This window comes from Sander lucioperca, chromosome 16, assembly GCF_008315115.2.
Source record: "Sander lucioperca isolate FBNREF2018 chromosome 16, SLUC_FBN_1.2, whole genome shotgun sequence".
NCBI classification, from domain to species: Eukaryota; Metazoa; Chordata; class Actinopteri; order Perciformes; family Percidae; genus Sander; species Sander lucioperca.
In genome coordinates this window covers 15,548,047-15,570,050 of record NC_050188.1, presented here as the reverse complement: position 1 = coordinate 15,570,050, position 22,004 = coordinate 15,548,047, and the positions used below count along the sequence as shown (strand labels likewise).

Here is a 22,004-nt window from a genome sequence, read left to right as displayed (position 1 = left end):
GCTCTGGGGAGTTTTCTCCCCGGAGTCCCTTTGCTTCTTCTTCACCCAGAACATCGCCTTGGAATTGGGTGGCACCTACACCGGGGTCCTGGGTGCAGCTGACGCTATGGACTTACTACACCCTGCTACGCTCTGCGTTTCCCCGCAGTGTCCGACTGCGTCCTGCCGCGTCCAACCGCGTCCACCCAGGCTGCTGTGCCACACTACACCCCGTAACGCCCTGCTGTACCCTACTATGACATGAACTACTATGACTACCATTGTGATCACTGCTTCACTATCTTTATTATGACTATTATTGCCACCATTCACCACTCCCCCAACTGGTGCCGTCAGACACCGCCTACCAAGAGTCTGGGTCTGTCCGAGGTTTCTTCCTAACAAAAAAAGGGAGTTTTTCCTTGCCACTGTCGCAATAGCTACTGCTAATGCTTGCTCTTGAGGCAACCACTGTAATAGTTGGGGCTTCGTAAAGTACAGAGTTTGGTCTAGACCTACTCTATCTGTAAAGTGTCTCGAGATATCTCTTGTTATGATTTGATACTATAAATAAAATTGAATTGAATTGAATTGAATTTGTTTTAAACGTCTGTTTAGCTCGTTGTCTTTCTCCTATTTTGGGTTCAGACTGTTTAAATGTGTTTTCAAACATGTTTTGTAGACATTTATAACTATATATGATTACTTGTGGAGCACTGGTTTGATGCACAGTTAGGATGCATAATGTAGGGTGTAGACACTTAGTTCAGGGAAGCGTTTTGGGGAGGGCTGGGTTAGTTTGTTTATCTTTTTCTCTTTTCCTTTTTTCCACATGTTTTTTAGTTATGTTAATATGTTTTATCAGAAGGTCTTGTACACATAGTCTCATACTACACAGGTAACTCAGCAAATCTATTGTGCGCACAATGTGGGATCATGATTGATATTGCAGAAATTAAATTGTGCTCTTGGAATGTCCACGGGATTCAGGGCCCCATTAAACGTAAACAGATTCTTAATTACTTAAAAAAAGAGAAAGTACAGATTGCAATGTTACAAGAGACCCATCTAGATGACAATGAACATCTAAAGTTAAAAAGAGAGTGGGTGGCCCAGATTTACTATTCGTCCTTCATAAGTAATAGCAGGGGTGTAACCATCCTAGTTCACAAATCTCTGCCTGAGATCTCAAAGTACATTTCCAGATAACACACAATGGCTTAAGTAACCCATTCTAACTGATTACGTTGAGTATGCCTCAACTGTGCAAACCTTCTGTGTTTTTGTTGTTTTTGTTGTTTTTTGTTGTTGTCTTAGTTGTTTTTTAAGGGGTTGTGGATGGGCTAAAAAGAGGGCTTTATACTTTACTCCGTGACTGTCTTACTATATGTTATATGTGTCCCTTGGAAATTCAATAAAGATATTATCAGTCCCTCCAGGATTTCACGGCCTTTTTTTGAGATTGTTGTGGCCCAAAATGCCTGATTTTGCGGGAGCTTTTGTAAAAAATTGCGATAAAAGTTGTGATGTCTTTTGTATTTTTGTTGCAAACCCAACCAAATAAATAAATGCAACAATGCTGCAACGTCACCCCTGAATCTGGTGTCTGTCCAGTCTGGTGAACTATAGGTGTGAAAGCGTCCTTAAAGAAATTATTAAACCTCTTAGGAAAACAGATTATTACACTAAAGTAAAACAAATATAAACTCATCTGAAATGTTGAGTTGTAATGGGCCACTGAATTGCAGAACTGACGCAATAAAAAAGCTGCCTTATAGTGACGTTCCTCTTCCTCTCTTTAGTCTCGCTCTCTCTCTCTCTCTTTATCTGGCTCTACATTGCTAATGATATTCAACAGATTTCGTCACATTGTACTTCCCTCCTTCCTGTCATGTGGTTTCATGTCTTTACCAGAGTTGATGCATCCTCAGTTCTCAGAAATGACCCTTGTCAGTTAAATGTTACCATAACCAAACACATCGGGCATCATTTCTTAATAAAAAATGAGTCTTCTAACCAGAGAGCTGTGATACTTTTAGCAGAACATAATAAAACTAACTACAGGAAAGAGCTGTAAAACACAAGGTTTTCATACTGTACATGTACATCTATAGAGACAAACATAGATGGAGGCAGTTTCCTTGGGATTTGACAGCTGAGAGTAACAAATTAAACTGAGAGTAAACGTAGAGTTTACACATCAGTCCAACATGACTTGAAGGTCAGCCACATTCAAACAGATCAACATGAGTATTTATGATATTGATTTGTCATAATTTCTCACTTACCTTCTCCATCTGACTGATTATCAGTGTGATCTCTGATAGCGTCAGTACTCTCGTATATTTCCACCTCCCTTTCCTCCCACTCTTCTTTGTCTTCCTGAACATTTCTCTTGTATCTCACCTTCTTTGACATATCTGGTTTGGCATAAATATCTTCGGACATCTTGAGAAACCGTAGCTGCTCTTAACTTCACTTACTGCTTACGGCGCTGTGTAGATCTGTCACTACGCTGCTGTAAAACTTTGGTAGATATACATTCAGTAATGTGACATCCTCTACTGATGCTGCTGCTGACAATGTGTCTTGGCAAGTAAAGAACATTAAGGAAGTAACAGCACATACCACACACACACACACACACACACACACACACACACACACACATACACACACACACACAACCTTATTACTTACTAAATTGATATATTTGAATAACAACATAGTAACTCCAGTCCGGTGGTTTTCTTAACTTCAGCGAGGACACTGCATTGTCCAACCTTTGGATTTATTTTATGAAACCATTTATAAACTATAAATGCATTTGTGTAAGGGACCGTTCGGTATTTATGGAATGGACCACCGGAGGAAAATAGGGGAGCATCATGTCTTTTTATTTTATGCTGAGGGGAGGGTCATCCAACATTTTTTAGTCTGGGCGGGGGGGGTCATCCAACTTTTTTTATTCATGAAAAGAGCAACATTTCAAAGTGGCTTGTTTGGTGCATATTTATCCATGTAGCTCTCAGTCTCGGCCCCCTAGCAGATGGTCTGACCCATACGAGGAGTTTGCTGGGGGGGCAGGAGGAGCACTGCCCCCCTGGTGGCTCAAACGGGTAATTGCATTGTTTAAAAAATGAGTGGAATAATTACATCTGGCATGACCAGATATTTTATAAATATCTTAAATAACACAAAACAGCTAAATGGTGATAGGTAATACATCTGATTTCATATACTGCTTTAGTAAAAAAAATATTACCTGGCTGACGATGGGAGCAGCAGGACGCAAAAAACGAAAGTCACTGTTGCACTAGTCTGGACATCTTGCCGTGCCAACCTTGCAATAACGGTTTCCTAAATGCCATGTATATAAATGTGATGTCAGCTTACTAATTGATTGCGGGTTTTGTGTAGATTTGGACTTTTATACGTTTATTCCACTTTGTTTAAACGGTGAAGTGGAGAGGCCTCGTATGTGACGCTCATATCGGCCTTGCTGGATACACCGTGACTCTGTTTGTGGATCTACTGATCGCTGTGGATTACTTTTTTTTTGTGTCGTTGGATTACGGCAAAATAGGGATCTTTTTTTCTCAACGTGTCTTAACGTTTTATGGTGAGTTTGGAGAGGCATCTCAACAGACTGTAGGTCCAACACTGATTGTTCACCGTTACGTTTTAGTTGAATTTAAGCGTCTGTCTATTGCGTTCCAAAACAGCCGTGCCGCGATTGCATTTCATAATCCAATTCGTCTTTTTCAAATCATTTTGGAGGGTCCTAGGAAAATTATTACTGACGAGGGGAGGGTCACATCTTTTTAGGTTAGAGGCCACAAAACTCCTCCGGTGGCCCCTTAATTAAATAACGAACAGTCCCTAAAACTGAAAAATGTATAAATAGCATTTATTCACAGCTTGGTTAAACGCTTTCACACCCCACACAGCAGTACAACAGTTTGGCCAAAACAGGAAATGCTGCTTTCACAGTTATTTCTGTTGCTAAATTAAAACTTTGTAATGTTTGATGACGTTACAATGACATTTTATGAACTAAAATGGAAATCCTGCTTTGGAACAAGTTATTGACCATCAGTCTGTCAATCCATGATTCAAAAATAACAGACTCCCAGTACTGTGGGGCCCAATCCCTAAAAGTGATTGCTAAGCCTCTGTCCTGACTGACAGGCCCTAAAGCATCTCCTGCTTTATCGTCTGTTTTAAAATAAATGGGACCATAATTTACTAAATGAACATCATGCTGTATTAAATAACACTTGAAACTAGTGACTGAGACCATGAACTCATTATGAAAATGTTTACTGAGGTAATAAATCAAGTGAGAAGTAGACTCATTTTCTCATAGACTTCTATAGAAACACTTCTTTCTGGAGCCAGTGGAGTCTCCCCCTGCTGGAAATGACAGAGAATGCAGCTTTAAGGAGCTATAAGATGGCATCCTTTCATTGTTTTCTGCCCCTACTGTCTCTTCATAAGATCAGCAGCCTGTCCCATAGACTTTACATTGTGATTGAGTCACACACATTAAACTACAGAAGCTTTTCATCTCTGACAACTTTTAAAAATATTAAAGTGCTCAAATTATGCTTATTTTGAGGTTCATAATTGTATTAAGAGGTTATATCAGAATAGGTTTACATGGTTTAATTTTCAAAAAACACAATGTTTTTGTTGTACTGCACATTGCTGCAGCTCCTCTTTTCACCCTGTGTGTTGAGCTCTCTGTTTTAGCTACAGAGTGAGACCTCTCACTGCTGTTACATCTTTGTTGGGAGTCGCACATGAGCACTAGCTAGGTAAGGACTACTAGCCAGTCAGAAGCAGAGTATGAGGGCGTGCCACGCTAGCAAAGTGACCATGTTTGTCTCTGAAGTAAAGGCTGGACTACAACAGAGCTGTTTGGAGCAGTTTGTGAACAGTGTTTTCTGTTGGAGATGGTAAGTCCCTTTGGGGTGGACTTTGGGCTTTTTCACTTTGTAAACCTATAACATGCACAAATAAAAAAAACATATACAACACAATAAAGGAAAGGGAAAAAGCCAAAAAGCATGTAAACGATGTGAAAAATACTCAGCTATGATTAATATTTAGTTTAACATGGTTTTCTCCACATAATCCTTTGTAAAGTAATAGCATAAAGTAGTTCAAACAATCATTTCATTTATTCATTCAACCTTTATTTATCTTCGAGAGATCATTGAGGGGCGGCCCTCATCTGTAATGTCATCGAGTCAAATTACAAAGACAAAAAACAACAACACAGGAAAGAAGCGAAGACGTCATTAGAAAAATAGAAAGACAATACAACTTTCTGAATTGGAAAAAATGATTTGATAAATAAATTAGGATAATACAGATGCAAAAGTAAGTACTGTAAGAGCCAATTATTGCCATAGGTATAAATAGGAACCAATCTTTGGTTCCTCGGGTGCAACCCAGAAGCACACAATTTTTTGACCGCGCGTGCGCACACACACACATACACACACACACACACACACACACACACAAGCAGTGATTTGTCTGAAAACCCAACTAAGATCTCATGGAAATAAATGGAACCAAAGGTTTTAACTGTAAATATGACTTGGACTTCAATTGATCAAAAAGGTAAAAAAGTGCGTCAATTACTCTGGCCGTGGAACAGCACCTCAGGGGCTTAAAACTTGGGCTTAGCCTCTACAAGTACCATTATTTAAAGCGAGCACAACTGGAAGTTTGCAGGTTTAAAACCAGATTTCTTGTTTTTTTTGTCCCAAAAAGGCACAAGTGAGTTGATTTTAAGGAAGTGCTGTAATTTGTTTCAATCAACAATTCCAGGTTAAGAAATAAAAAAAGAGATGAGAATTAAGAAGAATAAAAATTATAAGGGTCAACCTTATTAAAATAGAATTAAAAGAAAATAAAGTTAAATATTGATACTAATATTGTCTGCGTGTAATTCTGTGTGTTGCAGTGAGACCTATTTTTAACAAGGATATTTAGTTTCTTTACAAAACCCCTCAGTACCCGGTATTTTAGAACAACGATTCCAGTTACTGCGTCTATTAAAACCATCACAAAAGATGAAGAGCTCCCCAGAGTCTCCAGAATCACCCTGCAGGGAGAAAAATGCTGCCTGCTGAGAGCTATTTCAGTTATCTGGATGTATCACAGCAGCATTTACACACAGAGAGACACACACACACACACACACACACACACACACACACACGGACAGACACAGACACACACAGGCGCACACACACACACACGCACAGACACACACACACACACACACACACACACACACACACACGGACAGACACACGGACAGACACACAGAGACACACGGACAGACACAGACACACACGCAGACACACACAGGCGCACACACACACATACACGCACAGGCACACACATACACGCACAGACACACACGCACACACACACACACACACACACACACACACACACACACACACACACACACACACACACACACGCAAGGACACACAAACGCACAGACACAGACACACAGACACAGGCACACACACACAGACACGCATGCTCTGACACACACGTATGTACGCACGCACGCACGCACCCTTCAAAACAAAGCACTTCAGTTAAAGTCTGCTTCCTCACAAAGTTCCTTTCTGGGAATCAGACGTTGCAGATAGTGGATGGAAAGGTAAACACTGTCGAGGAGCTTGGGTGTGTGTGTGTGTGTGTGTGTGTGTGTGTGTGTAAATGCTGCTCTGATACATGCAGGTAATGTGTTTGTGTGTGGAGGAGGCAGTAACGTGGGCACACGGGGTTAAAAGTCCAAACCATCCCGATGAAGGAAACACCAGCAACTGTTGGAGCGGTGTCAACAGCGTGATCACTTCCACGGGCAGTTTCTAAGACAACACCTTAGAATACCTTGTGTGCATCTTCCCCCCTTGTCTACGATCATGCAGGCTACCTCTACACTGCTACATTTTCATTTTTAAGCGACGTTTTGAGACAAAAACGATCTCTGTCCACACAAGAGTTTTAGCTCCAGTAGCAGAACTAATCTCCGTCCATATCAACACGTCTGGCAACACGTATCACGTGACCATTCACACACACTGGGCATGTGCGTGCCGGTGTAAACAGGAAGTACATGAAGCCTTCCGTGATCGCGCACCACCCCCACCCCTCCTCCGCGCAGTTGCTAGTAGCCAAGGAGGACACGGAGGTTTAAGAAAAACATGATGGACTCTTCAGAAGAGATCGCTATCTTCACTCAAGTTATTGTGCGCGAAAGTCGCCGGACGACACTATTTCCTGAACATAGTCATGCTGACAAATCCAGAGAGAGTTGTGTGGAGCTGACAGTCTTAATTAGCTTTGTAGCAACTCATTTGGCAACGGCTTGAATGTAACGGACGTTCATTGATACAAAAAAGTCACGCACTAAAGCTTTAAAGGTGCAGTAGGTAGGCCTAAGACTTATAAAACTAGCTTTCCGTCATATTTGCTGAAACTGACCCTATGTTCCAGTAGAACTACATGAAGCAAGTAATTCAAAAAAAATAATCCGGCTCCTCTGGCACCACCTACAGCCTGTAGTGTGATTTGCAAAAATCCACAGCTCCCTGTTCAGATGCACCAATCAGGGCCAGGGGGGGGTGTCTAACTGCATGTCAATCACTGTTCATGCACACGCATTCATTCTCCCTATGGGATGAGGGGCTTAGGAGACCGTTTTGGGCTTTAGCAGAAAGGGGGGGAGGGACTGAGAAGTTGTCGATGTTCAAATGTTCTGGCTAAGTCCTGGATCTTCACAATCCTACCTACGGCACCTTTAAGATCCAGACGTCCGATGACGAGCGTTAAAAACCACCAAGGTTGTAAAAATGTGGCTTCAAACTGGATAAAAACTGACGCTCGCACAAAAGGGGGTATATGACAGCATCGCCAGGCAACCGACCGTAACAAACCGTTACCTTGAATAAAATGAGAGGTTTCTCTGGGTTTGAATCGTACAATAAGTCCACAGCGCCATGGTTAGCGTTGCTAAGCCTCTGTCCTGACTGACAGGTCTTAAAGCATCCCCTGCTTTATCGTCTGTTTTAAAATAAATGGGACCATCATTTATAAAATGTTTCATGCTTTTTGCATTCAGCGCGGGGCGCTGCGGACGGCGCGCATGGTCGCGCGAACTGTCTGGTCTTTCAGAGCGGCTCAAAGAACGGACTCTTTCTCTCCTGTAGCCAATCATTGCAACGCAGTCTATGCGACCGCGCTGTTAAAAAAATCTTGGAGGTGCGCTGCTCGGCGATCAGACCCTCCGCGTGTTTGCGTCATATCGCCAACCGCGCTGAACGCAATAAGCATGAAAGATCATTAACAGTGCATCACTCCTAAAACTACCTCTACGTGTTTGAGACCCAAACTGCACATTGTTAAAAAAAAAAAAAAAAAATAATAGCCTGAAGCTGCTTGCAAATAATTGGTCTTCAGCACTGTCTCCTCCCCAGAGTCCGACTCTAAAGACTGTTGGATCCGAGTCGATACTTTACGGCGCTCTTCCTCAAAGACGCAACAAGCTCTTTATTCAGCGGATGTGGCTGCCGTTCGACACAAGTGGTGATGTGAAAGTTATATTGTCAGCCAACCAATCTGAAAACAAACGCCTTCTCCGCTTAACAATCATGTAAAAAAACAGAACGTAACAAGGTTATCTCCCGTTTCATCGCTGTGTTCTTGCAGTCCTTTCAAGTACACGTATTAGTAACTGTTTTCATAAAAGCCGTTTCGCAGCTTCTCCGTCAGTGTTTTTCTGTCATTGCTCAGTGGTCCGTCTCCTCCATCACCTCCATCACCACGGTTCTGGGTCCCGTTAGGATCAGGTGGCTGACAGCCCGGTAGTCCAGATCGAGAACATTTAGACCGTTGACCGAAACCACAAACTGACACACCTGCAGGTAAAAGAAAGATTTAAGATTCAAGAGGTTTATTGTCCTATGCACAGAACAGACAACTTACACCATGCAATGAAAAGCCTGCTCTGCCAGTCTTCCTTTACACAAGGAATAAAAAAGGAGAATAATACAATAAAGCTAAAGGGTCCTGACCAGGCGTCAGTATGTGACAAATTGGGGCTTTAAATGACTCGTAAAAAAGCTCAAAATGCTTTGACATGACATGCAAAATGTCCTTAAAAGTGGCATGCTATTTACACACCTTCCCATGAGATTACGTTGATGTCCAATTCATTTCAATTGCACTTTCTACTCACAGATCACTCAGAAAACTCTGCTAAATGAATGAATGAACAAATAATAACAATCTGCAGTTCCTAATCTGGCCACTAGATGTCATATCCACACAGACTATTTCAATGAATGGGGAAAAACCCAACATCTCTTACAAATTCAGCTCATTTCTGTCAACAAAACCTAGGACCTTGTTATGTGATTTCACTCCTTTTGGGTACGCCGAAGGAAATAACCGTCTCCTCTTAACTACATTTCCCATGATGCCCACCTTCATCCCAGCAGCGGCAGCTGGGCCGCAGGGCTCCACAGCCTGGATGTGACACGGCCGGTTCCCTCGCACCACAAACCCCCAACCCACGGCATCGCCCACAATCTGGAGACACACAGAGAGACGTTAATCTGCAGCAGAAAGGTCAAAAAAAGCAACTGATGTGTGACTTCCACGTAGGGCTGCAACTAGTCTCGCATTGCCAGACCTTCCTCCACAATTCTGCGGAGGAGGGTCTGGCGAGTACACACAGCATTCCTGGATGAGAGAAAAAAAAAATCTACTCTGGTTTATTGGCACATCTTTAAACCAATCACAATCGTCTTGGGCGGCGCTAAGCTGTCCGGGATTTCCTCGGGTCAAATTTGACCCATTTTCAAAAAGTTTCTATATCAGAAATTTGGGTTTCTTTCAACCTCATTTTAAAACAAAATAACGTGGACGGTTCCATACAACTATTACTCTTCACAAGTAAAATATATGATCAGTTCAATACTTTCATTGAATTTGGGTGTTTTATTCAATTTTATAGCATGTAAAGAAAAACTGATAATAGAACGTTAAAAAACGTAGGAAACAAATCGTAAAAAAAAACATCGTAAAAAGTGACAAAAATGTTATGAAAAGTGACAAAAACGTCAGGATCATTTTCAAATTTGTCTGGAAAAGTGACAAAAACATGGGAAAAGCTTAACAAAACGTCAAAAAAGCGCAGAAAAATATTGACGGAATCTTCGAAAAAAGTGACAAAATTGTTGAAAAAGACGACCAAAACGTTTTTTGTTTTTTTTTTTTTACATTTTGACCCAGAAAAACAAAAAGTTGCATGGTCGACGGGGAAGACAACACAAGGGTTAAAGATGAATTGATTCTCAGAATAGTTGGCGATCACTTTTTGTCTATCGTCTTATCGATTAGTCGACTAGTCGTAGCAGCTCCTCTTCCAGGCTGTTGTTAAATAAATAAGAGATGCTGAGTTTATTTGGGTCATTTAAACTGCAGTGTATGTTGTTAAGATTTCATACGACTGCTGCAGACAGCTGCGTTGTTCTCGTGAATCAGAATCAGTGTTATTGGCCAAGTATACTTACATACACAAGGAATTTGACTTCGGTAGGTGTTAACTCTCTTTACATTCAACAAATAGACATGTAGTAGTGAGTAATATAGACACATACTGTACAATAGAGACAATAATATACATATTAACATAATATACAAAAATACAAATATACAAATAAGACACAATATCAAGACAAGTACACATGGAGTGACTAGAGATGTTCCGATACCGATACCAGTATCAGTATCGGCTCCGATACTGCCTAAAACGCTGGTATCGGGAAGTACTGGAGTTTATGCACCGATCCGATACCACGTAATAAAGCCCTAAAGAAAATCTACGTTAAAGTTTATTTATGTTTTTTTCCCCCGTTATAACTGACTGTCAAACTGCAGAATAAAAGAAAGTTCTGTGGCATTCATTGTTTATGTTTCACAAAGAGTTTAACCTGAGCCAGACTGATAACAAAAATATAAATCATATCACATCCATACAGGGATAGTAGTATACAGCTGTTAAAACGTAATAAAATATATGACATACTCGTATCGGATCAGTACTCGGTATCGGCCGATACGCAAGTTCAGGTATCAGAATCGGTATCGGGAAGCAAAAAATGGTATCAGACCATCTCTGATGTAACTGTGCAAAAAGTAATAGTGCAAAGTAGTGTGCAAGATGCAGATTGGTAGCCTGGGAAAACCCTGACGAACTTCTGGCCAAGAGCCCATTCAAGCCCATTTCCAATTTCTCCAAATCGAGGCACCAATCACAACCGTTGAGGCGGGCTTTACACGACGACGGTAGCGCAGCGCCGGCGAGCAGCTTTTTGTTTACATTCAACATGACGGCTACCAAAGCGCATCAACCCGTTAATGCCGCTGCTACGTCACCCGGATCGTTGGTCTGATTGGTTGAAGGACTATCCAATTGCGCCCAGAGGCATTTGAGCGGCGTCCGTTGGAAATGGGCTGTGAATGAATCTTCAACCAGGCTAGCATATTGGCACATTTACAATCTCGCAACCCCTTCTCAGTTTAATGAAAAAAAGGCCTTTCCCACTCTCTTAACTATCTCAAAAGGATACATTACCAACGTACTGTAAATGTTTTCTTGATGTAGGGTCCTCCGGGTCTTTGCAGCTCTTCTGTGCTCACTGGTCTCTTCAGGACTAAACATGGAAAACAAAAGGGAACATTTTTTTTTCCGTGTTTTATTTCATCACCACTTAAAAGCTTGTTGTGTTGCAAATATGATGAATGAGATATTAACTGCTTTCAACTAGAGATGTTCCGATACCGATACCAGTATCGGAAATCCAATGCTGCCGAAAATGCAGGTAACGGTATCAGGGAGTACTGGACTTTATGTACCGATCCGATACCATGTAATGTAGCCCCGAAGACAAGCTACTTTAAAGTAGTTTATTCATGTTCTTTTTTACGTTATGACTCGGTGTCAAACTGGATAATGAAAGAAAGTTCTGAGGCGTTCATTGTTTGTGTTTGTTCAAGTTATATACTTAGTTACATTCCAGCACTGGATAGCGTTGTTGAATACCGCGATAACAATAATACTTGTTGCAAAGAAACTGTTATTGAAGTGTCCTCAGTTCAGCGTTTCTGCTGCTGTCAGTATTTGGTGAACTAACCTGATTTGGGGCTGTAGAGCGTGGGGGAGGAGGGCGAGTTGTTGGGTCTCCTGCTGTATCGGCTGCCGTCGCTGCAGCTCCGCAGCCGGGCTCCTCCGTCACCTCCGCCTCCTGCAACTGCCTTCACCTCCTTAGATGGAGCCACTGGCGGAGAGAGAAAGTTAAGTCATGGTCAGACAGAGAGCTCCGTGACTTCTAGCTAGAGATGGTCCGATACCATTTTTTGCTTCCCGATACCGATCCGATACCTGAACTTGCGTATCGGCCGATACAGAGTACCGATCTGGTACCAGAGTGTTAAAAAGTACATATATTTTATGATGTTTCAACAGCAGTGTACTAATGCTGCGTTCCAGACACAATTTTTAGCCCGTAAGTTACGACTTCAAGTCGCGACTCACGACTTGGGAGCGTTCCAGGGTTCAGGTTAGGCTACCTAATGTTAACGTTAGCTAGCGCTAGCTGGTACTAGCGATTTCTAGTCGGCGACATATTTTGGGCTTCATTTAATAAACAACCTGTAGTAGGACACAATCGTATGTGTATTGTTTTGATTACATGGGGCAGAATTATTTTACATTGCCTATTTATTTCTATTTCTCACCGTTAATCACCGGCGTCTGTACAGCATCAACAGGGGTCGCCATTGTTGTTCATGTGCGTGTGACGTCAAAAACTGTAACTGGGAGTACAACGATCTGGTACGAGTTCACGAGTAGTAAGTTACGGATTTGACTGCCGTTCCGGGACACTTTCACGGGCAGAAGGTTGTGAAAACACGAGTTACGGGTTGCCTGGAACGCAGCATGACATCCCTGTATGGATGGGAGATGATTTCTTGTTCGGGGTATGCGTAGGATTTTCCCCCTTCTGCTCTACATATCCCTGCCTCTGCTGAATAGTTTTTATCCCTGGTGGGGACAAAATGTATCCCCCCCCCATCAACGTTAGCAATGCTACTTCACCAATAGACCATATATGATATACTTAGAATAGAAGTATGTTAAATTAAGTAAACCGTTGTAACGTGAAGACATAGCGCCATAGAACGATCAAATCTGAGCAGCAGTTGCTGGTTGTATTTAGCCGCTCCAGAGCTCCGGGACGCCGGTTACCAGCGGCAGTTGTTTAAGCCGCCAATAGGTGACTGAGCGCCGGCTACAGGCATCGCCAGATGACGGTCCTTTCAGGGGCCGTGGTAGTGGAGTTTAGCCAGAAAAAGTGAGCGTCATATGGTGATGACAGTTCATTTTAGGCACCAAAACGACTCGTTAGGTCTAGGGAAAAGATTGTGGTTTTGGTTTAAAACACTCCTGAGGAACGAACGAGCGTTTCCAGGGTGAACGTATTTTGTTTTCACCTGGAAGTGATCTCCGATCTCCGGCTTGAAAGCGCTGTGCTTTATGTTGATTATTTTCCGTTGGATATTGAAGTTGATAAATACGTTTTTTTTGGCATGGCTGGCTGAGTGGCTCTATATCCATGGTGGTATTAAAAGTCAATTTAATTAATGCATGTTTTGTTTTGCATGATGAAAAAAGTTTTCACAAATTACACCCTGGTTTTACACCCCTACTACTGATAATCAAACACAAAACTGACCCCGTATTGTGTTTAACTTTCTCAATTCATTGTCCAACAATTGTGTTCCTGTTCAAACATGCCTTGATAACAGCCAACGCTTCCTTAAATAGCAGAGATAAGAATGACAAACAGGTCACAGTGTTAACGGGGGGGGCGCTGACCCATGCTCCAGATGCATGGACCAAATGCCCCCCCAACTTCCCCTCTGATCCGTCTAAAAGCCCTTCTGGTGATCAGATAACTGCTCTGGTTTGAACATCGCCTGAAAATGAAAATTAAATGTTGTGCTTTACTGTGTTTTGTTGGTTTCTTTGTGCGTTTGTTTTTGCTGTGGTTTAGGGAAAAAAGAAAAGGAAGGAAGGAGTTTTTTTTAACTTTAAGGAACAAACGGAGCTACGTCATGTTCTGGGTCTCTACGGAGAATTTTGTGTGTAAAAACATGATTTCTGCGGGTCATACATACCTTTAGTTTGCTACGACACTCCTTTGTACCTTGTGCCTGGTGTTAATTGCCTTTTTCTTGATATAAAGAGAGATTCAGTGAAGGTGTTAAACATGTACGCTCTTGTTGAGGATTTTACCTGATTTTGAACCCAAAGCACCATCTTTTTATCAACTTAACTCAGTAGTTTTGGTGCCTATACCTAACCAAACTGGGACCGTTTCACAACGCCAACGACGTGTTTAAAACTGCGACCGTTACCTTCTCTGGTTTAGATGTGAGGACTGAAAACGCTCCTGTGGGTCGGATTAGAGGGGAGGAACAAACGGCCGATATCGCCGTGTAACGATATAGGTAAGGAGATGTATAGAGGACGTGTTGCTTTGGTTTATTTGCTGTAGAGCACAATATCCCAAGTTTGCCTCAATGGGCTTTACAATCTGCATACTATACCCTCTGTCTGTATACTATACCCTCTGTCTGCATACTATACCCTCTGTCTGTATACTATACCCTCTGTCTGCATACTATACCCTCTGTCTGTATACTATACCCTCTGTCTGCATACTATACTGTCTGTATACTATACCCTCTGTCTGCATACTATACCCTCTGTCTGTATACTATACCCTCTGTCTGCATACTATACCCTCTGTCTGTATACTATACTGTCTGTCTGTATACTATACCCTCTGTCTGCATACTATACCCTCTGTCTGTATACTATACCCTCTGTCTGCATACTATACCCTCTGTCTGTATACTATACTGTCTGTATACTATACCCTCTGTCTGTATACTATACTGTCTGTATACTATACTGTCTGTCTGTATACTATACCCTCTGTCTGCATACTATACCCTCTGTCTGCATACTATACCCTCTGTCTGCATACTATACCCTCTGTCTGTATACTATACCCTCTGTCTGCATACTATACCCTCTGTCTGTATACTATACCCTCTGTCTGTATACTATACTGTCTGTATACTATACCCTCTGTCTGTATACTATACTGTCTGTATACTATACCCTCTGTCTGCATACTATACCCTCTGTCTGCATACTATACCCTCTGTCTGTATACTATACCCTCTGTCTGTATACTATACTGTCTGTATACTATACCCTCTGTCTGTATATTATACTCTCTGTCTGTATACTATACTGTCTGTATACTATACCCTCTGTCTGTATATTATACTCTCTGTCTGTATACTATACCCTCTGTCTGTATACTATACTGTCTGTATACTATACCCTCTGTCTGTATACTATACTGTCTGTATACTATACCCTCTGTCTGCATACTATACCCTCTGTCTGTATACTATACCCTCTGTCTGTATACTATACTGTCTGTATACTATACCCTCTGTCTGTATACTATACTGTCTGTATACTATACCCTCTGTCTGTATACTATACTGTCTGTATACTATACCCTCTGTCTGTATACTATACCCTCTGTCTGTATACTATACTGTCTGTATACTATACCCTCTGTCTGCATACTATACCCTCTGTCTGTATACTATACCCTCTGTCTGTATACTATACTGTCTGTATACTATACCCTCTGTCTGTATATTATACTCTCTGTCTGTATACTATACTGTCTGTATACTATACCCTCTGTCTGTATATTATACTCTCTGTCTGTATACTATACCCTCTGTCTGTATATTATACTCTCTGTCTGTATACTATACTGTCTGTATACTATACCCTCTGTCTGTATATTATACTCTCTGTCTGTATACTATACCCTCTGTCTGTATATTATACTCTCTGTCTGTATACTATACCCTCTGTCTGTATATTATACTCTCTGTCTGTATACTATACCCTCTGTCTGTATATTATACTCTCTGTCTGTATACTATACCCTCTGTCTGTATATTATACTCTCTGTCTGCATACTATACTGTCTGTATACTATACCCTCTGTCTGTATACTATACTGTCTGTATACTATACCCTCTGTCTGTATACTATACCCTCTGTCTGTATACTATACTGTCTGTATACTATACCCTCTGTCTGTATACTATACTGTCTGTATACTATACCCTCTGTCTGTATATTATACTCTCTGTCTGTATACTATACCCTTTGACCCTCGAGTCTGATAAAACTCCCCTAAAAAATATTTAATGGGGAAAAAATGAAACCTCAGTAAGAGCAGCAGAGGACACACACACACACACACACACACACACAGACAGACGCACACGCACGCACACACAGACAGACGCACACACACACACACACACACACACACACAGACAGACGCACACGCACGCACACACAGACAGACGCACACACACACACAGAGACACACACACACAGACACTCGCGCACACACACACAGACTCGCTCTCTCACACACACACACACACACACACACACACACACACACAGTGCGTCTCACTACACACACACACACACGCACACACACACAGACTCGCTCTCTCACACACACACACACACACACACACACACACACACACACACACACACACACACGGCACTAATTTATCCACTACTTCCTTTTGTGGCCATGGTTTACTATAACACGACAAATGATTTCTTGAGAAACGTGCCCAGTATGAGGAAGTTAAAATGATCCTGTCATGCCCGTTCACTGTAAACTTCTCTGAAATGTTTCCCCATAACACCTGATTCATTTCTCTATTAAACAGACAAAGTCATATTTAGTATGTACACACCACTCAGCTTACACAATCTTTCAGTTTTTGTAAAAAACAATAATTTGTTTGTCTTTTTGGTTGTCATGTTTTCTTTGACTTTTGCAGAATTTTAAAAAGTGTTTAACTTTTCAATTCATGAAAAGACGTTTAGAGTTGACTTTGCGCAGTAATATCTGGCTGTTAGTATGTGGTTTGTTCTCTCATTTACTAACACACACACACACACACACACACACACACACACACACACACACACACACACACATCACTTGAGTCTAGGGTGACCAGACGTCCCGCAAAAATTCGGGACAGTCTGAAAATTAGAGCAAAGTCTCAAGAGCAGACTCTGGAGTAGTTGTAGTCTGATAGAACATTAAAGACCGTTCATGGTGACTGAGTCGTCCTGCAGCCGGCTCCCGTCGGCTGCTCATTGGCTGCAACAGTACGTAGGCCCTACGTAGGCAGCTAGGCGCGAATTTAGATAACACGCATTGCTATTTTTCGTTCATTCATTGTTGAAATGGAGGCTCAGGCTGGTGTCCCGGGACCCGATGAACACTTAGCTAAAAAGCAAAGACGTCTCTGCAGGTACCGGGAGGACTGCGTAAGGAAATACTCTCTGGATTACTGCAGTTTTACGTGATGCAAACAAAGCGTTTTGCAATGTATGTAGGAAGGAGTTTGGTATTTCACACGACATATAACTTACAGCACAACTGTACAGACCAACACTTTGGTCTCATCCTTCAATTCATGTTAAGTGCAGGCAGCCACGAGAAGGAGTGATTGGATGTTGCTGATGTTAAAGCGCAGTCATTGTGTTTGTTAGATTTTTTATTTGTATTTTCGGGTTTACATGACAGACAGTTGAATTCCAAATAGTAAATCATTTTGGTGCGGAGTTTTGAAATTCATGTTACACGTCCCCGTCCACCATCTCGTCCCTAATTTTACCCATTCTCATCTGGTCACCCTACTTCAGTCACAGGGTGTAGGCACTATAGGAAAATGCTAGGGGCACTGGCAAGCCAAATGAGCAAAGAAAAGTTAAGGATAATGAGAAAAAAAAAAAAAGTTGATTAAATAAAGCAACAATAACAGTAGAGAGAAATGCCAAAAAAGTTGAAAAAACAACAAACATCGGACAAAACGGCCAAAATTTTTGAAAAAAGCAACAATAACGTAGAAACGCCAAAAAACTTAAAATATATAAATAAAAACATTGAAAGAAATGCCCAAAAAGTAAAAAAAAATAAAATAAAAAAATAAAAGTGAAAAAGGAAAAAGTGTCAAAAACCACAAAAAAATTGCCACAAATGCTAAAACCGTTGAATGAAACGTCAAAAACGTTGAAAAAAACGTTGACATAAATGTCGGACAAAATGCCCAAAACGTTGAAAAAGGCAACAATAACATAGAAACGCCCCAAAAGGGCGCCTGGGTAGCTCACCTGGTACAGCGGGCGCCCATGTGCAGAGGATCAGTCCTCGACGCAGCGGCTCAGGGTTCGAGTCCAACCTGTGGCCATTTGCTGTATGTCTTCCCCCTCTCTCTCTCCCCTTTCCTGTCTACAGCTGTCCTGTCTATTAAAGGCTAAAATGCCCAAAAACATTATCTTAAAAAAAAACAACAAAACAATAACTGTTGAAAGAAATGCCAGAAAAGTTTGAAAAACAACTAAAATGTCTGACAACCCGCTGGAAAAAGTGTCAAAAAAGCGCTAAAACCGTTGAAAGAAACGTCAAAAACTTTGGAAAAAAGGCATAGAAACGCCCCCAAAAAGCGACAATAACTGTCGAAAGAAATGTCAGAAAAAAATCCTAAAGAGTGTCGGAAACGACAAAATGTCGAAAAAGAGTTTAAAACGTCGAAAGATACGTAAAAAAAAAAAACCAACAACAAAAACGTCGGACAAAACGCCCAAACATTTAAAAAAAGCAACAACAATAACGTAGAAACGCCAAAAGAAGAAGTGAAAGAAAGAAGAGCCACGACTGTCAGAAAAAGCTCAAAAACGGCTGAAATCTTAGGGCACCACATTGGTTAGGGCCGGCTCTGAAGAGTCCCTTTGTTTCTGAATATTGTTTGTTGCTATGATACAGTCATGTGAACAAATTAGGACACCCATGCTAAAGTTGACTAAGAAGAGGAATAAAAAAAATCATCTTTAGGAAATTGATCTTAATGCCTTAATTAAAATTAAGGGTTTTATTTCAGTTAGCCTAATAGCTGGTTAGATTTGTATTGAGAGATGGTTTTATGGAAAGTACCCCATGCCAATCTCTAGGTATGGTGAAGGGTATGTGATGATGTGGGGGCCAAGGGAACTTTATCAGGATGCATAGTATCCTGGATCCATGAAATAACTGGCCTTTAAAAATAAAAATCTGCCTGCCTCTATGGGAATTTAACATAGTGGTGTACTGACTTATGCCCCCTGTATTTTAAGGAAAAACATTTATTTATTTACGATACATTATTCATTCACAAAGAAAATTGGTGTCCTTAAAGATTGGATTTTTCCTCATTTTTTTTAATTAAGGCATTAAGATCAATTTCCAAAAGATGATGTTTTTTTATTCCTCTTTTTAGTCAACTTTAGCATGGGTGTCCTAATTTTTTCACATGACTGTAGGTGTTTGGTGTTTATAGCCCCCAACGTTGCCTTCCAGGCAGCGCGGCAATGGTTATGTTTAGGGTTAAGGTGAGGGTTAGCTGCCTGGAAGGCGACGTTGGAGGCTTAAAACACCATTGAGTGCTATGATATAGCACACGTTCATACGCCATGGGTGCTTCTAGTGATCATCGCAAAGAAATCCAACTGAAGTTAGCAGAAACAATAATATAATAAACGCATCCTTTTTGACCCGTTTTCAAAGTTTCTACATCAGAAAATCTAAGTTTCTTCCAAGGAAATTGCCCAAAAATAACATGGGTTGTTCCATACAAGGCTCTTCTCAAGGAAAAATATGGATCTTATCTCTACTTTCATAGAGTTTGGGGTGTTTTATTAAATGTTACAGCATTTGAAAAGACTATGGAATGGTTTGATTATCTACTCAATCGTAACTATTTTGTCGAAATCATTCAACATTTCAGCTTTTTATTTGTACTCAAAAATGAGGTATAATTTCATATAAATGAGGTTTATTGACCATGAATTTAAAATAAAAGTGTACAACTAATGGGAATAAGTTGATGTTAGTGGTATATCCAGAGGTTGTGAAAAATTTTAAATACGTTTTTGCCAATTTTATTCTGCGCTTTTTGACGTTTTTGTCACTCTTTGCAATGTTCTTTTATCTTTTTTTTCAAAGGCTATCAAATTGAAAAAACAAACAAATTCAATGAAAGTAGTGAACTGATCATTTATTTAACTTGTGAAGAGCGTTGTAGGGAACCATCCAAGTTATTTTTTTTTGACAATTTGGTTAAAAGGAAAACCCAAATTTGTGATATAGAAACTTTTTGAAAATGGGTCCAATTCCAGCCGAAGACAACAGAAGAATTAAAAGCAGATAGGTCTAGTTCTTACCTGCTGTACGGGGTCCCATCTCTCAGTCGATTATTATCCAATCGCTCGGAGACAAACGCAGCCGAGGATGAATCCACAGGAGGAAGACTTTTAACGGCTTAATAAACAAACAAAAAAGACAGAAGGACAGTCAGTCAGTAACAGTTAGACAGTCAGTCAGTAACAGTCAGTAACAGTTCTCTGGTTTAAAATGAGTCTCTGCTACCAAAATGTTTTCTTAAATCATCTGGTCTGGTAAATATGTCTCTGTGTGCTAACAGATCTGAAAGCAAAGGTAGTCATCTGGTCAGAGAAGTGTGTGTGTGTGTGTGTGTGTGTGTGTGTGTGTGTGTGTGTGTGTGTGTGTGAGCTAAATATTAAACCCCTGAACACACAAACTGACCTTCGGCAGGAGGGAGGAGGAGACACATTTCAAGCTGAATTTTTCCTCTCTGTAATAGCAAAGTCATGTTAACAGTACACAATATTACGTACGGCTTTCATTTTAAAAAATGTTTCAAAGCTCAAGTCCTGTGTTCATTTATCTATAAAAAAAATTAAAAATTAAAAAAAAAAAGAGTCTTTTTAAAAGGAGGACCGGATTTTGCTTCCATGGTCGACCCAGGAGATGCTGCATGGGAAGTTTTCTTAAACTCAACTAATAACTAATACGCAATGTTTAATGAGACTTTAAGCTTTATGACGGATACTTCTTTGCTGCGCAGAGGAGCCAAAAGCTCCGTTAAAGCGCCTCCAATTCATCGCACACACACACACACACACACATGCACACACTCGCACACACACACATTGTAGCAAAAAATTATATTACAAAAACAATTTCATCCTATGGATCAAATGGGAAACACCGATTTGGGATAGAGTGGAAGTAACAAAAGATATAACTTGTAATATATTACATGTATATACACATCTACAACTATATCCAGTAAAACATTAAACCTGCACAAAACTGTACATAATGAAGAAATCTGGTCTGTAGAATGGATGGTTGGAGATTTCATTTCAAAGATAACACACAGACACACACACACACACACAGACAACGACAGACACACGCATACACACAGACACACACACACACACAGACACAGATACACATGACACACACATACGTTTGCTTCACTATCTTTGTGGGGACCCGCCATTGACATAATGCATTCCCTAGCCCCTTACCCTAACCTTAACCATCACAACTAAATGCCTAACCTTAACCCTTACCCTCACCTTAACCATAACCTAATTCTAACCCTAATCCTAAAACCAAGTCTTAACCCTCAAACAGCCCTTTAAACTTGTGGGGTCCAGCATTTTGGGCCCCACAAGGCTGTGCAGACCCCACAAGTATACTGTATTCCCCGGTTTTTGGACCCCACGAATATAGTAAAACAAGAACACACACACACACACACACACACACACACACACACACACACACACACACACACACACACTTATATAAGGAGTTGTGGAAGCCTGAAGGGCAGGCACTCTTGCAAAATCCCTCCCT

General features: G+C 41.0%; 2 protein-coding genes and 1 long non-coding RNA gene across 3 annotated transcripts in view; 1 reads left to right on the top strand and 2 right to left on the bottom strand.

Annotated features, from left to right (window-relative positions):
* The first annotated feature begins 2,579 nt into the window (after positions 1–2,579).
* On the top strand, positions 2,580–12,726 carry LOC116064164. Its single transcript, XR_004108471.2, has 3 exons — positions 2,580–2,593; positions 2,961–2,972; positions 12,551–12,726. It is a non-coding gene; the product is annotated as an uncharacterized LOC116064164 (long non-coding RNA).
* LOC116064163 (DEP domain-containing mTOR-interacting protein-like) lies at positions 8,698–21,022 on the bottom strand. Its single transcript, XM_031319207.2, has 6 exons — positions 20,877–21,022; positions 20,495–20,591; positions 12,219–12,362; positions 11,668–11,738; positions 9,505–9,609; positions 8,698–8,936 (listed from the first exon to the last, which is right to left on the bottom strand). Exons 2-6 carry the CDS (start codon positions 20,511–20,513, stop codon positions 8,808–8,810), a joined length of 468 nt encoding a protein of 155 aa, XP_031175067.1. The 5' UTR covers positions 20,514–20,591; positions 20,877–21,022; the 3' UTR covers positions 8,698–8,807.
* The window catches only part of LOC116064134, a 21,013-nt gene continuing 19,787 nt past the window's right edge, over positions 20,779–22,004 (bottom strand). The window contains exon 11 of the mRNA XM_035993155.1: positions 20,779–20,841. The gene's annotated coding sequence lies outside the window, so the exon portion shown is untranslated. The remainder of the gene's footprint in view (positions 20,842–22,004) is intronic.

Excerpts from the sequence above, each read along its gene's own strand:
- LOC116064163 (XM_031319207.2), bottom strand. Across the intron at positions 9,610-11,667 it reads ACATCAAGAAAACATTTACA|ATTGTGGGCGATGCCGTGGG; the intron begins GTACGTTGGTAA and ends GTGTGTCTCCAG. Across the intron at positions 8,937-9,504 it reads CTGCCGCTGCTGGGATGAAG|GTGTGTCAGTTTGTGGTTTC; the intron begins GTGGGCATCATG and ends TTTTACCTGCAG.